Genomic DNA, 13,671 nt, shown 5'->3' with positions numbered 1-13,671 from the left:
ATGTCATGACAAACAGTCAACACTTGATTTATTCAACTTTATTGACCCTCCAGCAACTTTAACAAGTGTTTTTCCTTTTTTCTCTCTCTCTCTCTCTTTTTTTTGCGACTTTCGCAAATGTCGGCATCGCGGTCGACGTGCGCGTTGACGTCACTTCCCGTTGTCGCGTGACGTCGCTTTGTGCCGGCCGCGCGCTCACGCGGTCGAGCGCGTGACGGACGAGTAGACGACGTCCTCCTCCTCCTTCGCCAGCGCCGACCTCAAACAAAAACGACGACGCTTCAATACCAACACGACAGGCGTGTGTGTTTGCCACTGAGTGTGTGCGTGCGCGTGTGCGATACCTGCTCACAGCCTTTGGTTTAAACTGAACGGCGGCGTAGCTAACTTCCTGTGCACTCTGAGCCACTTCCGGTCCGTCGGCACCGCCTCGCTCGGGACTCGGCGGTGTGTTATTGTACGCGTGTTCACACTGCTAAGCACACACACTACGTGGGTGGACAGCTGTCCCAGGCGCATTATGGGATGTCAGCGAACTCACCTCGTGCTCGCTTTGTGCGCGTTTGACATCGTGACGCGACGCCGGCCGACGCTTCCTGGCGGAACAACAAACGCGTGCTAACTCCGCTCATGCTAAACGCTAGCACGGGGCTAGCTAGTATCAGGCCAGCTGGCGCACCGTTTCACGACGAACAAGACGATCCCGACGACCAGGATCAGCGCCGCCGCGAGGCCGAAGGCGAGGCCGAGAGTCACGGCGACGTCGGCGTCTTCGGGCTCTGAAAGCAAATCGACATGTTGACGACTCGCCGGCCTTTTCGTGCGCGAAGAGGAGAGGAAAGCTTTTGATTTGGGCGAAACACATGAACGGTGACATTGAAAGCAAAATCTACAACGAGAGACAAATAGTCATGGGAGAAGGTAAAGAATAGAATCTTTTACACATTAATGCATGGCGACGCGAGACAAAGAGAAATTGTGCGACAATCGTTTATATATTAACATGTTACAACACAAGACAAAGACGATGACATTCAAACAAACATTTTTTTGACATTTTTGCCCACTTTTCTTTCTTTTGTAAAGTGCGATACGAAAGGACATCGTATTTTAAAATCTTCTGCCTGTAATTCCTAAATGTATTGTTGTCAGTGTTAAAGGACCCAAAAATACAAATTCATTGGTTGTTGGAATCGTATTGTGCCAAATCTCGGCCTCATGTTGGTCATGAGGAGCGCATGAAATATTGCCCAATGCTGTAGCGTTCCAGAAATATTTGGGGTCAGGGGTCAGACATCGAAGAAGAAGAAGAAGAAACAGCAGTGAAGCGCATCAGCGTCATTTACCAGAGCGCCGTTGTTCCACGTCGAGCCTGAAGGGCGGCGACATGGTGCGGGCGGCGGCGGCGGCGAGGGCGCAAGTGTAGTTGGCTGAGGTGCCCGCCGCCAGGGGGCCCAGGCGCAGGGCGGGGCCCGACTCCGGGAGGGCGCGGCCGTCGCGATGCCAGCGGACCGCCAGACCGTGGAAGGAACACGTCGAGGCGCAGCTCAGCGTGACCGCGGCGCCGTCCGACACCGGCCCGGGGGCGGAGCTCGTCACCTTCATCCGCTCGGGGTCTGGAGGAGGACACCGTTACCGTGGCGACGGCTTTCTTGGCCACGGCAAAGACCTTTGACATGTTTACACGGTGATCGAAAGTCACTTGAAAATACCGACATTTGCTATCGGCCACTCCGACGTGGGCTTGTGCGTGGGTGTGTGTTGATGTCACATTGGTTTGTGTGTCTGTATGTGACGTTTCTGTGCGCGTGAGCGTTTAAACGTGCATGTGACGATTGTGTGTCCGCGCGCTGGCGTGTCACGGTGCTACCTCAACTTATGAGCTCCATTTGTTCAGTGAGCGAAGCGGCGCGCTTGTCGCCGCTTGGCGACATTTCGCCGGGCTTCCAATAATCTCGGAGAACAATTCCAGTCAGATGGTGGTGTCCCCCAGGGCTCTGTCGTGGGCCCCTTTCTCTCTATCACCTACCCCCTTTTGTTTTGGCAATTTCCCCATCAATTCAACTTACGCATGCCAGGGCATTGCTGTACCTTCATTGCTCAATATTTCTTTCCGTCTCACACGGCTTTCGGCGTATCTGAAGCTTGCTCATTACTCGAAATGTGGCTTTTAACACAGAGCAAAAATTGGAGCAAGTGTCAGCTCATACCTATAGAAACTCGTAAGTCAAGGTACCTCCGTATGAAGTTTACGGTAATGACTCGAGTGACGTAAAGGTCATACCAATGACGGTGACCTGTACCCCCGTAGTGCCAGTGAAATGTCCGGCGGCGTTTTGCCCTTCCATCCGGAACCGGAACGTGGTGTTGTCTGCCTCCTGGACGTTGTGGATCTGCAGCGTGCAGTTTCCCTGCAAGTCTCCCAGGTAGAAGTAGCGCCAGTTGTTGCGCTGCGGCGCGGCGCTGTCGTAGACGGACGGCGTGGTGCCGTGGCAGATGAGGTGATTGACGCACCAGACCGCCCGCACCACCGCATGGGTGGGCGTGAAGGAGCACAACAGCATCACGGTGGAGCCGCGCACCGCGCACGTCGCCGGCGGGTAACGCACCCGCTCCGCCGCGCCCGTTGACCCTGAAAAATAGCACTCTATAATATCGTACTTTATAAAACATACAGTAACGACATCGTTGACTAAAATGTCGAGCATGTGTCGTATATTTCAAGAGTACTGAAGTCAGACTTCCTTTGAGAGGGCCAAATGTTTGGAGATCTGTATTCACGCCGATCATCTTTTCTTTGTAGTTCTACCTCAAAGGACTTTATGAGGGTTTCCTTGCCCTCCCAGACCGTAGTAACGCCAAGTGTCTCGATCTAGTCTTCATTCGGTCCTGCCCAACGAAAGCCGGAGTTCGCCCGGGTGACCTCCGACTCGGAACCACGGGTGGAAAAAAAAAATCCACCTCCCATTCGACAGTTTCCGCTCGGTTCAATTGCCTTTGCGGTGCGTGAGCCTTGGCCACCAGGGGGCAGTATAAGACTGACGTCGTGGACGCGGACGAGACGGTCACAAATCCTCAGGGAGTTTTTTCACGTCGACATGCGTCTACATATACGTAGAGGACCGAACATTTCTTGTTTTGACAAAAGATTGTTTTTCCAAAGTGGAAACATTTACCTTAACACTCTCCGAAAACAAATGTATATTTGTATTGTTTCTGTGAAATGCATAAATGTTCATGCTGAGGACAAGAGATCAGGAAAACAAGAGAAAAGAAAATACCAGAAGGGGAGAAAAGCTTGTTTACGGTAACCTCATTGTCATTTGCTTTTTATTTCAGCAAAATCAGACCAAATCTGGAAGGGGGGGGGGGGGACAATCAAAACCCAGAAATCACTCACCTGTCACAAGCAACAAGACCAACACGTTTGCCTGCGTCGGAAACATCGAGAAGCGGAGAGACGACAAGACGACAGGAGGAAATGAAGAAGTCAGAGGAGAAAAAGTTTGAAAAGTTCTTCCTCTTTTGCCATCTGGGGTCACCACACGAAAAAAGGGGAAGAACAGAACACAGAAAGTGAAACCAAAGGCGGGAGAAGGTCAAGCTGACGGCGACGGCAGAATTCGCCATGAATGTTGGTCACTCTTATTCATAAGAATGAGAATAATGGTGTGTTTAATATATTGCAGGAGTTATCATTTATTTGCTTCGCTTGCATGAGTATTGTGGACGATGTTGTTCAAGAAGATGACTCAGCAGGAATCATCAGAGAGAAGGACGTGGCGGCCGGGACGTGGCAGGTGTCGGTGGCGTGTTTTCACCTTGAAAGCCTCCCCTGAGTGTATCGTGTCTCGTAAACTTCGAAACCTCCCGATTTTCCAATCAATGTCACCGGAACAATCTCCCGTGCGGCCTCCTCTCCTCATGACAAAAACAAACCCGCGTCTTCATTCCTTTTGTGTCTATTTTTTTAGAATGTTGGGCAAGATAAAGCCAACATGGTGCTCACGTGATTAGCAGTGTGACGACATGCCGGAGGGCGGGGCTTATGTCCTCTCGGTCCCGATGTTCGGAGGAGGATGTTGCGACGAGGTCTCACTCTGCTGAACTTTCATCGCACCGCGGGGAACTCGGAAACAAACTGAAGATTTCAATGTTTGAAGAAATAATAAAGCATCGCGCTCCGTTATGGGCGCGAGGTTGCTCATTATACACAACACTTTCTTTTGTTGAATTACTTTTTCAAACCTTTATTTTTTGGAAAACAATTGTCGACAACATTTAAAATTGCTGATGAAATGTAAAATAATGGTCATAATGGGACATAATGGGAGATAACAGGGGACATCAAGGGACACTGTGAGACGAAATAGGACACGATGAGTCACAGTAGCTGACGTGCAAGGACATTATGGGCCATAAAGTCACAGCTGCATTAATTAACACAATGGGACTAAATAATACAAAAAAAAACAAAAAACAGAATAGACGACATTATAGGAAACCGTGCCCCAAAATGGCACATTACGAGACACAATAGGGGACGCTGCCGATGAAATTGAATTCAGATATTTTTTTTTTTTTTACTGATGAGACATGATGGGGTAATCATCCATCCATTCCGAGGCGGGGTCGCGGGGTCAGTAGCTTGAGCAGGGACGCCCAGACTTCCCTCTCCCCAGCCACTTCGTCCAGCTCTTCCGGGGCCATCCCGTGGGACGTGCCCGGAACACCTCACCGGGGAAGCGTCCGGGAGGCGTCCGAGACCGGACCGGACTTCCCGACCGGACTCCTCTCCTGGATCGACCTTAGCGGGGAGGCTGAGGAGTGCGATCCCTCTGTAGTTGGGACACACCCTCCCGGTTTCCCGTCACCCCAGTCCGCCGAAGGCGCGGAGGCGCGGTCCCCGATGTCCGAGCGATGTTGCGGAGGCGTGCCAACCGGGAGCGCAACATCCAGGGCCTTGAGGAACTCCGGGCGAGCTTCTGAACCGCCTCGGTGAACTCCACCCCAGAGATCATCTCTATTCTAATCTATTATCTCTCCATTACAATGTATGTTTCGATCTCTTTTATTTGTTTCTATCTTCCATTGTGTTGGCATCCACGTGGACGACAAAGCAGGAATGTCGTAGCAGCAGAAACATGTTTTCGCCCTCGTCTGAGACGAAAAACCGGGCGCGAGTGAGATGTCCGCGCAATAGAGCATCTTAGGGTGGGCCTCAGTGCGCAGACTCGCTGCATCCTTCGACGCTCGTCTGCGCTCGAGCATCACTCGGTCAAGAAGAGAAGAGACGACGCCCGATCCGAACAGGACCGGACCGTACCGGACCAAGCCCAACCAGAGCGCCCGGCGTCGTGTGGAGCTTTTGGGGGAGTGCGGATGTGAAGGAAAGCGAGCCTTCCTGGCCTTCCTCTTTCCTTCCTTCCTTCCTTCCTTCCTTTTTCTCTTGCCGTCACGAAATGGCGGACATGACAGAGCTGCGAGCCTCCTACAGTGAGTGAATCGGGCGTCGAGCCGGCCGGGCGGCGCCGTGCGGGGTGCCTCGGACGCCTTTGGCCTGTTGTCGTGTTCCCGGTTCGATTCCCGGAAGGCTCGTTGCGCTTTGCGTCTGTCACGGGCGCCATCCAGTCGACGAGCAGCCGCCATTTCGCCTCCCTTGTGCTTTTTTCGCAACATTTTTTCATCTCCTCGTCGTTGGTTGAACAGCAAAATGTCGTCCAGACCACACAAGAACTCTTTGGGAGCTGCATTGGGACATATCTATATATTTATATATAGATCTATATAAAGATATAGATATATTTTTTTTAAACCACCTTCGCTTTATTAGCTACTCAAATGGCGGCTGTCAAAGGCAGATCATATATATTTCTTTCTTTCTTTTATTGAACCGCTCCGCACCTTAAAAATGTCGTCGTGGGCCTCGCGGTGACGTCATGTCTGTACGCGGCGGTCCCAGTGCGGCGGCCATGAGCATGACGTCACCGTCGCGACTACACCGGGTGGTTTGTGCTGGCAATTATTCCCTCATTCTTACACTCCCCAATCGCTAAATATGCATTTTTATACAAGTGAGCTGCAAAGTTGAATGACTAAAAAGTCCGTTATGTATTTGTTTCGCTATAGCGGACCGAAATAGTTCAATAATAATGTCCACTAAAATCGAGTGACTGATTCCAATGGTTCGTCACTCCTTACCGCCCAATCGATATATACGTTTTTGATGTCATGAACCATATCGTCGAGTCATCCGTCAACTCTACTCGGGCTGTCGCGTAATTCCGCCGTACCTGATCAGTGTCAGCCGGTGGGCCTAAATATCGAACCCCCGAAAACAACGGCGCTAACCATTGGCTCCCTTTCTGCGATCAGCTTATTAGACAACATGAATACAATCAGCAAATCATTTTGCAGATTTTCTTGATCGTGATTTTTTGGATTTTTTTGATATCATTCGTAATCTGCCGCGTGCGACGTTTCAAGGCGCGTTGTGGGATGCGTCGACGGCGCTATCGAGGTCAGAGGTCAGCAAGCGTTTTGAAACTGAGCGCTCCTCGCTGGTTAACGTCGAGGGCTACCGGTTTTATACGCGCTTCTGGAAGAGCAAATTTGCAAAAGGTCGCTTCCGGGATATTTTGTTGCGAATAATGAACGACATTCATCTCCTGATCGTGTTATTGACTTGGCACGGAAAACAGATCGTCATGGATGTGCAACATTTCTCCAAAAGCGCCCACACGTTGAAATGATCGCTCGTGGGTCAAAAAGGTGCCGAGTCACTTGAACTCGTTGACATCCCGAAAATGTCCACGCAAAAAAAAAAAAATCTTTTATTGCGGCGACTTGGGAGTAGGGAATGAGTGAATGATTAACTGCGTTGGCATTCATTCACTCATTCCCGACTCCCCAACATTCCTAGGAAATCCCAATGGCGCATGACTGGTGAGTGTGGCCAGGAACCAAACAGCGGCGTGGAAAAGGGATGTGTGTGTGTGTGTGTGTGTGTGTGTTGCTAGGCAGCGAGCTGGCTCTTTGTCAGCGCTTTGCAAAACGTGACCGTCGTGAATGATTCTGATAGGGCGCAGACAAACTTGGTTTTGTGTGTCCGTGTGTGTGTGCGCTTCGCAAACGCATTCCCATCAGATTCAGAATCCTCTTCATTTTCCAGAGTTTGTCAAAAACACACGAGGAATTTGCCTCCGCGAGTCGGAGCCGCTCGCGTACGACACCCTTTGGCGTCCCGGCTGACTTCCTGTTTGTCCCGCAGCCATGTCGCCGGTGCTGGCGGGCTTCCTGGGCGCGGGCGTTCTGGTGGCGGTGGTGATCGCGCTGCTTCTGCTCTGGTCCTTCTGCCAGCGCCGCTACCTGCGCGCGTCCGGACGCTACAAGCTGCACAGCGACCGCTACTGCGACGCCGAGGACCCCCCCTACAAGTTCATCCACATGCTGAAGGGGATCAGCATTTACCCGGAATCGCTCAGCGGCAGCAAGAGGATCGTGCGCGGCGCCAGGCGGGCCGAGCGGGACGGCGAGCGAGGCCGCGGAGGCGCGGTGCCGGCGGACGCCTCGAGCAACGTCCTGGACGTCCGGGGTCAGCTTCAGATGAGCCGGTTGGCGGCGCCCGGCGGATCGGCCCGCGCCGGGTCCGGCCCCGGCCGCCTGGAGCGCGCGCTGCCCGTGCACGCCGACTACTTCCGCCCGGACGGCGGCTCGACCGGTGGCAGTCAGAGCGGCAGCGAGACGGCGTCGCCCTTCACGCCCGCCTCCTCGGAAGCGGAACCCGAAGCCGGTCTGGGCGCCGTCAGCCTCACCGTGGACTACAACTTCCCCAAGAAGGCGCTGGTGGTCACCGTGGTGGGCGCCCGGGGCCTGCCCGCCATGGACGAGCAGGCCGGCAGCTCGGACCCGTACGTCAAGATGACCATCCTGCCCGAGAAGAAGCACCGCGTCAAGACCCGCGTGCTGAGGAAGACCCTGGACCCGCTCTTCGACGAGACCTTCACCTTCTACGGCGTGGCCTACAGCTCGCTGCCCGATCTCACGCTGCACTTCCTGGTGCTCAGCTTCGACCGCTTCGCCCGCGACGACGTCATCGGCGAGGCCGTGGTGCCGCTCGAGGGCGTGGACCCCAGCACGGGCCGGGTCCACCTGAGCCGGCGCATCACCAAGAGGAACATGCAGGTGAGGAGACGCCGATCGTCGTCACGCGTCGTCGCGTTCACGCCGACTGTGCCGTCTGCTGGCGCCGAGCTGCCTGTTCCCGTGGCAACAGTCCTGGAGTGACCAGACGATTTTCGGGGTCAGACCGACGGTCTCGGTCGACTCACCCGTTTGCGCCGATGACGCCCGATGCTATTGGACGGAACGCAAACGCATAAACAGCAGAAGCGACAACATCAGGCAACCGCACGCTAACAAGCAAACGCGCCATCGCGATGAACCCGCCGCAGACACATCGGCCTCCGTCTCTGCGACGAGCGCAAAGGCGACGCTGCGCTCGCCGTAACTCGCACAGTTGCTAGCGCATTTCGAATGGGACACGCGCAAATATTCCGGCACGGTGACACCGGACGGACTCGTCGGCGGTGAAAAAACGCCGGCGACCTCGTGCACCGAGAGCCCCACGAACGAACGTTCGCACTACACGCGCCCCCCCCCCCCCCCCCCCCCCCCCCCGACCCCCGAAGCGGCGCGCCGGCCAGTACGTGGAATGATTTCAAAAATGTAAAAATGATGATAATAATAAATAATGCACTCAACGGGTTGGTTTCGACAACGATCGAGAAGAAATCCGTCCGACGTCCAGCACACGCGTCGCCGGAGCTCGCATATCCGTCTGCCCGCGTGCGTGTGCCCCCAGCGAGTTCACCAAAAGGACCTTAGATCACCTGCGCCAAAAGGGGGGCGTGGTCCCGGTAGGGGCGAGTTTACACCCACGCTGCCACCAAAATCTCACCACGCCAAGCGCATCTCCGCGGGCATAACCTCACATGCACGCCCAGCTCGGCGCAGGCCGGTCTGCCAAATTGCTAAACTGGCACGACGGTACGACTAAAAATAAGGTATTTATTTCACCAAAACAACAGCACTCAAAGTACAAAAGACACTTTGAACACATTTCTCCTTCGCGTTTGGCTTTCAGCAAAAAAAAACAACAAAAGAATGAAATAAGCACTTAAGCAAAATAAGAACAATAATTGAAGCTTATGATGAAATGACCGAAGTAGCTCGACTCACGAGCGCCCCAATTTACGAATCTTGGCACTTTTGAACTTTTGCTTGGTTGATTTTTTTGCTTTGTGTTGCGAGTCTCCGTTTTTTCTCACGAAGGAAGTTGAGTTTCGCTGCCGCTTGAGTGAAAAAAAAAAAAAAAAGAAGCAACGAAAGTCTTGCGATGCCCTGGCGTGTGGGCAAGGAGAGCCGCCGTCGCGTTGATTGACGCATGAAGTGCTGCTGGAGGCCACAACTCACACCCAGATGCTCACACAAAGTCTGAATCCGCTTCGTGATGTCACTCACTATGCCACGCCCCTTAAAGGCACACATCCAACAATGATTACACTTTATGAAGCCGGTTTATGGCTCCGTGTTCTTTTTCGTGACATTTACGGCAGTTTGCGTCAGCGTCGTCGACGACGTCCTCGACGGCAGCGCTAACTCGTCGGGTCGCTCGCCGATGACCTCGCGGAGACGGGAAGTGACTTTTTGTGCGGCGTTGTGTTGTCAGTGCGAGAGTCGCGGCGAGTTGCTGGCGTCGCTGTCCTACCAGCCGGTGTCTCATCGCCTGAGCGTGGGGGTCCTCAAGGCGCAACACCTCCCCAAGATGGACATCGCCGGACTGTCGGCCAGTGAGTCCGAACGCACACGCCTGTGGAAAATAAGATTCTGTCGTCCTCTACGAAAGCAGACTGAATATCTTTGTGTTTTTCAAAATAAGACTTTTGCCATTCGATCTTGATTCAAAGGTTTTGATGTACCGTTTAAAAGTTTGGCGTACCTGTTGACAGTTTTTAAAGACTTACTTTCATGCTCATGTCAACCTATGTGGTAAGTCACTTCACCTTTTTGAGTAATTTAACATCTGAAAACAAACATTTGCACAATAATGAAAGTAAAAAAAACATTATCGTTGTAAAACCACTGAAAAGGTCAAGCGCATGTAAACGTAAATAATATTTCTTTCCCCGTGGAAATTGGGACGTGAATGCAAATTCTGAATCAAATCAAAATTCCAAATTCTTTTGTCTATTTCGGCTTTTCAGTATGCGCGCAAAGCGCCCCCCGCTGGCCGGGAGGTGAATGCATTCAGAGGATTTGCTGAATTGCTATCGAATCGGGGAAGGCGATATTGCAACGCGCGGATGAATCCGTATTTCTAGCCAGCTCGAGTCGGAGCCCCGGTCGTCACGCTAACAGTTCTCGCTGGCGTCCGCAGACCCCTACGTGAAGGTCAACGTGTTCTACGGCCGCAAGCGCATCGCCAAGAAGAAGACCCACGTGAAGAAGTGCACGCTGAACCCCGTCTTCAACGAGACCTTCATCTACGACATCCCGTCCGAGCTGCTGCCCGAGATCTCCGTCGAGTTCCTGGTGGTGGACTTCGACCGCACCGCCAAGAACGAAGTCCTGGGCCGCCTGCTGCTGGGCCTGCACGGCGCCGCGCCCTCCGGCGCCGCCCACTGGCGGGAGGTCTGCGACAACCCACGCCGGCAGATCTCCAAGTGGCACAACCTCAGCGAGTTCTGAGTGCCGCGCAAAAGACGGACCGGTGTACGGAGCCCGGTGTGCAGCGCGCGCACGCACGCGCGCGCGCGCACACACACACACACACACACACACACACATGCACACACGCGCACACACACTTGTGATCCTACTTCTAAACACTCCGCACACTCAACCAAATGCGCTTGTGCTAAGGAAGGTGTGTGTGTGCGTGTGTGTTGAAGAAGAAGAAAAGCAAGTCAGTGTTGTCCTCATGCAGTTGATCGCATGTGTTCATGAAGAGAAGAACGACATCCGCCCCCCACAAGCCCCCCACCACAGTCCTGACAATTCCCATCACGCTTTGCTGACGCCTGCGGTGAGCGTCGTTTTCCAAGCCCTTTGAGCATTTATCCATATCCAGCTTAAGGGTCACGTACTAGTACACCCTTTGTCCTCACTAGTAAGACAGCGACTCTACAACTAATCGATCATCAAATTAACCAACAGCTATTTTGATGATCGATTAATCGTTTACAGACCTCAGCCTCTCGGCAGGAAATATCCTCCGATTTCTGTCGTACTCCAAGAAAGCGGACCGTCTTTTGTGTTTTTTCAAAATACGATAACATCTGCTTTTACTTTGGAAAACAGTGATCAACATTTTTGCTGATTTTCTGACATCTTACAGACCGAAGCAGTCAAATTCATGCAAAACTAAATGTGAGTTGAATCTGTTGAGGAAATAATTGTTTGGGTTTTTTTTTTTTTGCTGCCATAACTGTGAATAATGTAGTTGCACCTGAATCCCCAAAGTGTTATTTGTACTAGTAGCCAAGAAGTCGCTCTCAGTTTCCAAAAGGTTGCTGAGTACAAAACCACAAGGTCATATAGCTCTATCGTTTTATTATACGATAAGATCAAATAAACAACAATCATCAGTTTCTGAACAGTAATTAAAAAAAAACTTGAAGGCAAAATAAATGTTGATCTGATTAATCGATGGAGTAATCGAGTGTAAAAATATTGGCTCGCCGCAGCCGTGTTTCCTCTCGTTGCAGTCGCACAACGTGGCGGCCGTTTCCCGACGCGAACGCCGAGGCTCGCACTTTTTCTTCTCGTGGACAGAAATATCATCCAGTCGTGAAGAAAAAGAAAAACGCTACAAGTGAGACAGTCAATCTACTGGTGCGCTGAATTGTACGTACCAGTGAGGTCAAAGAGCGCGCTAGTACGCGGACATGGAAGCGGATTTCCGAATAAATGCTGCAAGGGCTTTCGCGAGTGTCGGGTGTCTGGCGTGCAGGTAACAACGAGGTGTAAATAAATTCCCGCGTGTGCTTGTTTGTAGCATGAATGACTTCCTCTACGCTTTCTTTGGTCGCTTGTGTCGCAGCAATGTTCGTCCGCTAGCGCCCGGGTCGCGACCGCGATGCTAGTCGCCAGGCTAAGCTAACATCGCGCGCGAACCCGCTCGTGGGGTCAAGGACAACTGGGGCGCCACCCGCAGGCGCATGACGTGACATGACGTGACTCCAAAGCTCATTAGACGCTCCTGTTCATATTGCGATGATGCCGTTGCTGATGATGATGTCATAACCGTGCGTGCGATGTAACGGCGTTGTTTATTCACTTCCGTGCTGACGAGCGGCTACAGGTCTCGGCTCGTGTTGGGAATCATTCCCTCGCCACGACATATTCACTGCTGTTGTGAGTGTGCTGGATACAAAATCCCACATAGTGATGAGGGAGTAGGCAATGAGTGAATGATTGCAAACACACCATTGAGAGATTTTGAAAGAGTGGGCTGTAGAATGAATTGACGCGAGGGCTGAAACGATGAATCAAGTACGCTCTAATCGCGAGAGAGGGATTTTTATATAATGAATCTCGGCTTGATAAGACTAACTGAGTTCAGTGGACCCCGCGTACTCTTGGTTGAACAACCCATTTTTTGCATTTTTCCAAAATGTTTTTTTAAAATTGTTTTTCTTTTTTGTTTTTTGGGGGGCGGCACGGTAGACGACTGGTTAGCACATCACAGTTGCGACGACCGGGGTTCAATCCCGGCCGGCCCCGCCTGTGTGGAGCTCGCGTGTTCTCCCCGTGCCTGCTTGGCCAAAAACATGCGTGCTAGGTTGATTGAAGACTCTAAATTGCCCATAGGTGTGAACGTGAGTGCGAATCTATATCTATATCTATATCTATATCGATATACATATACTTTCTATAGTTTCTACTCCAACGACCGGAGACACATTCCTTGTGTGTTTTTGACATACTTGGCACAGAAAGCGGATTCTGATCCTGGTAAGGATTTTTCCATAGTGGACGCTAGGGTTGTAACAATTCATCGAACACTGGATTTTGACTGGAATACTCACTATGGAGGGATTTCGAGTGGACTTCATAGTCACCTGTTTCGTGCGCTATGTAGAAATCCTCATATAGCGGTTCAGGAGTATTCGATGAATCGTTTCCACCCTCGAGTCACTTCTACATCAATCCTGTTGTGATTTGGGATTGGGAAATGAGTGAGCGACTCCCAACATCATTTGCTAGAGCGGCTCCAACGACCGGAGACAAATTCCTTGTGTGTTTTTGGGACATACTTGGCAAATAAAGAGGATTCTGATTCTGATTCTGATGAACATTGTGCCAGCCGGTGGCGCTGTTCCCCTCTCGAAAAGCACACCACGGCGTCTGTCCGTGCTCCCGCAAACATGACATCATCAGTCATGTGACTCGTGTTGATGGGCCTTTAAGCTCCTCCCCTTCCACGTGAGACGTGAACGTAGAGACTCGACGTGTCGATTTCGTATCGAAGTTCTTCGAAATGCCTGATGGCCTGAAAGCTTTCCGTGCGTTGGAGCGCCCCCTGCTGTACACCCGAATGACGCTAACCTCCCCATTGACGTGCAAATAAAACAAGTTAGCCTGATGCCTCCTTTCTTCTTGCTCTTC

The 13,671-nt window shown here is 52.0% G+C and overlaps 2 protein-coding genes across 2 annotated transcripts; one reads left to right on the top strand and one right to left on the bottom strand.

Annotated features, from left to right (window-relative positions):
* Positions 1-15: 15 nt before the first annotated feature.
* LOC133401869 (carcinoembryonic antigen-related cell adhesion molecule 1-like) lies at positions 16-3,815 on the bottom strand. Its single transcript, XM_061675365.1, has 7 exons — positions 3,401-3,815; positions 2,285-2,632; positions 1,347-1,616; positions 680-779; positions 542-596; positions 345-475; positions 16-259 (listed from the first exon to the last, which is right to left on the bottom strand). Exons 1-7 carry the CDS (start codon positions 3,444-3,446, stop codon positions 196-198), a joined length of 1,014 nt encoding a protein of 337 aa, XP_061531349.1. The 5' UTR covers positions 3,447-3,815; the 3' UTR covers positions 16-195.
* A 1,432-nt stretch (positions 3,816-5,247) lies between these two features.
* LOC133401867 (synaptotagmin-11-like) lies at positions 5,248-13,666 on the top strand. The gene is made up of 4 exons (XM_061675358.1): positions 5,248-5,496; positions 7,271-8,184; positions 9,731-9,851; positions 10,439-13,666. Exons 1-4 carry the CDS (start codon positions 5,463-5,465, stop codon positions 10,747-10,749), a joined length of 1,380 nt encoding a protein of 459 aa, XP_061531342.1. The 5' UTR covers positions 5,248-5,462; the 3' UTR covers positions 10,750-13,666.
* The last annotated feature ends 5 nt before the right edge of the window (positions 13,667-13,671 follow it).

This window comes from Phycodurus eques, chromosome 4 (assembly GCF_024500275.1).
Source record: "Phycodurus eques isolate BA_2022a chromosome 4, UOR_Pequ_1.1, whole genome shotgun sequence".
Taxonomy (NCBI): Eukaryota; Metazoa; Chordata; class Actinopteri; order Syngnathiformes; family Syngnathidae; genus Phycodurus; species Phycodurus eques.
Note: the sequence above shows the minus strand (reverse complement) of the source record. Positions and strands in the feature narration are given on the sequence as shown.

What these genes read in the sequence shown, in the direction of transcription:
- LOC133401867 (XM_061675358.1), top strand. Translation starts at nt 5,463, where the DNA reads ATGGCGGACATGACAGAGCTGCGAGCCTCCTACA. An exon ending in AGAGCTGCGAGCCTCCTACA is followed by an intron (nt 5,497 to 7,270) that starts GTGAGTGAATCG and finishes TTTGTCCCGCAG; the next exon opens with CCATGTCGCCGGTGCTGGCG. An exon ending in CATCGCCGGACTGTCGGCCA is followed by an intron (nt 9,852 to 10,438) that starts GTGAGTCCGAAC and finishes TGGCGTCCGCAG; the next exon opens with ACCCCTACGTGAAGGTCAAC.
- LOC133401869 (XM_061675365.1), bottom strand. Translation starts at nt 3,446, where the DNA reads ATGTTTCCGACGCAGGCAAACGTGTTGGTCTTGTTGCTTGTGACAG. An exon ending in GGTACAGGTCACCGTCATTG is followed by an intron (nt 1,617 to 2,284) that starts GTATGACCTTTA and finishes GTCCTCCTCCAG; the next exon opens with ACCCCGAGCGGATGAAGGTG. An exon ending in AAACCAAAGGCTGTGAGCAG is followed by an intron (nt 260 to 344) that starts GTATCGCACACG and finishes TTTTTGTTTGAG; the next exon opens with GTCGGCGCTGGCGAAGGAGG.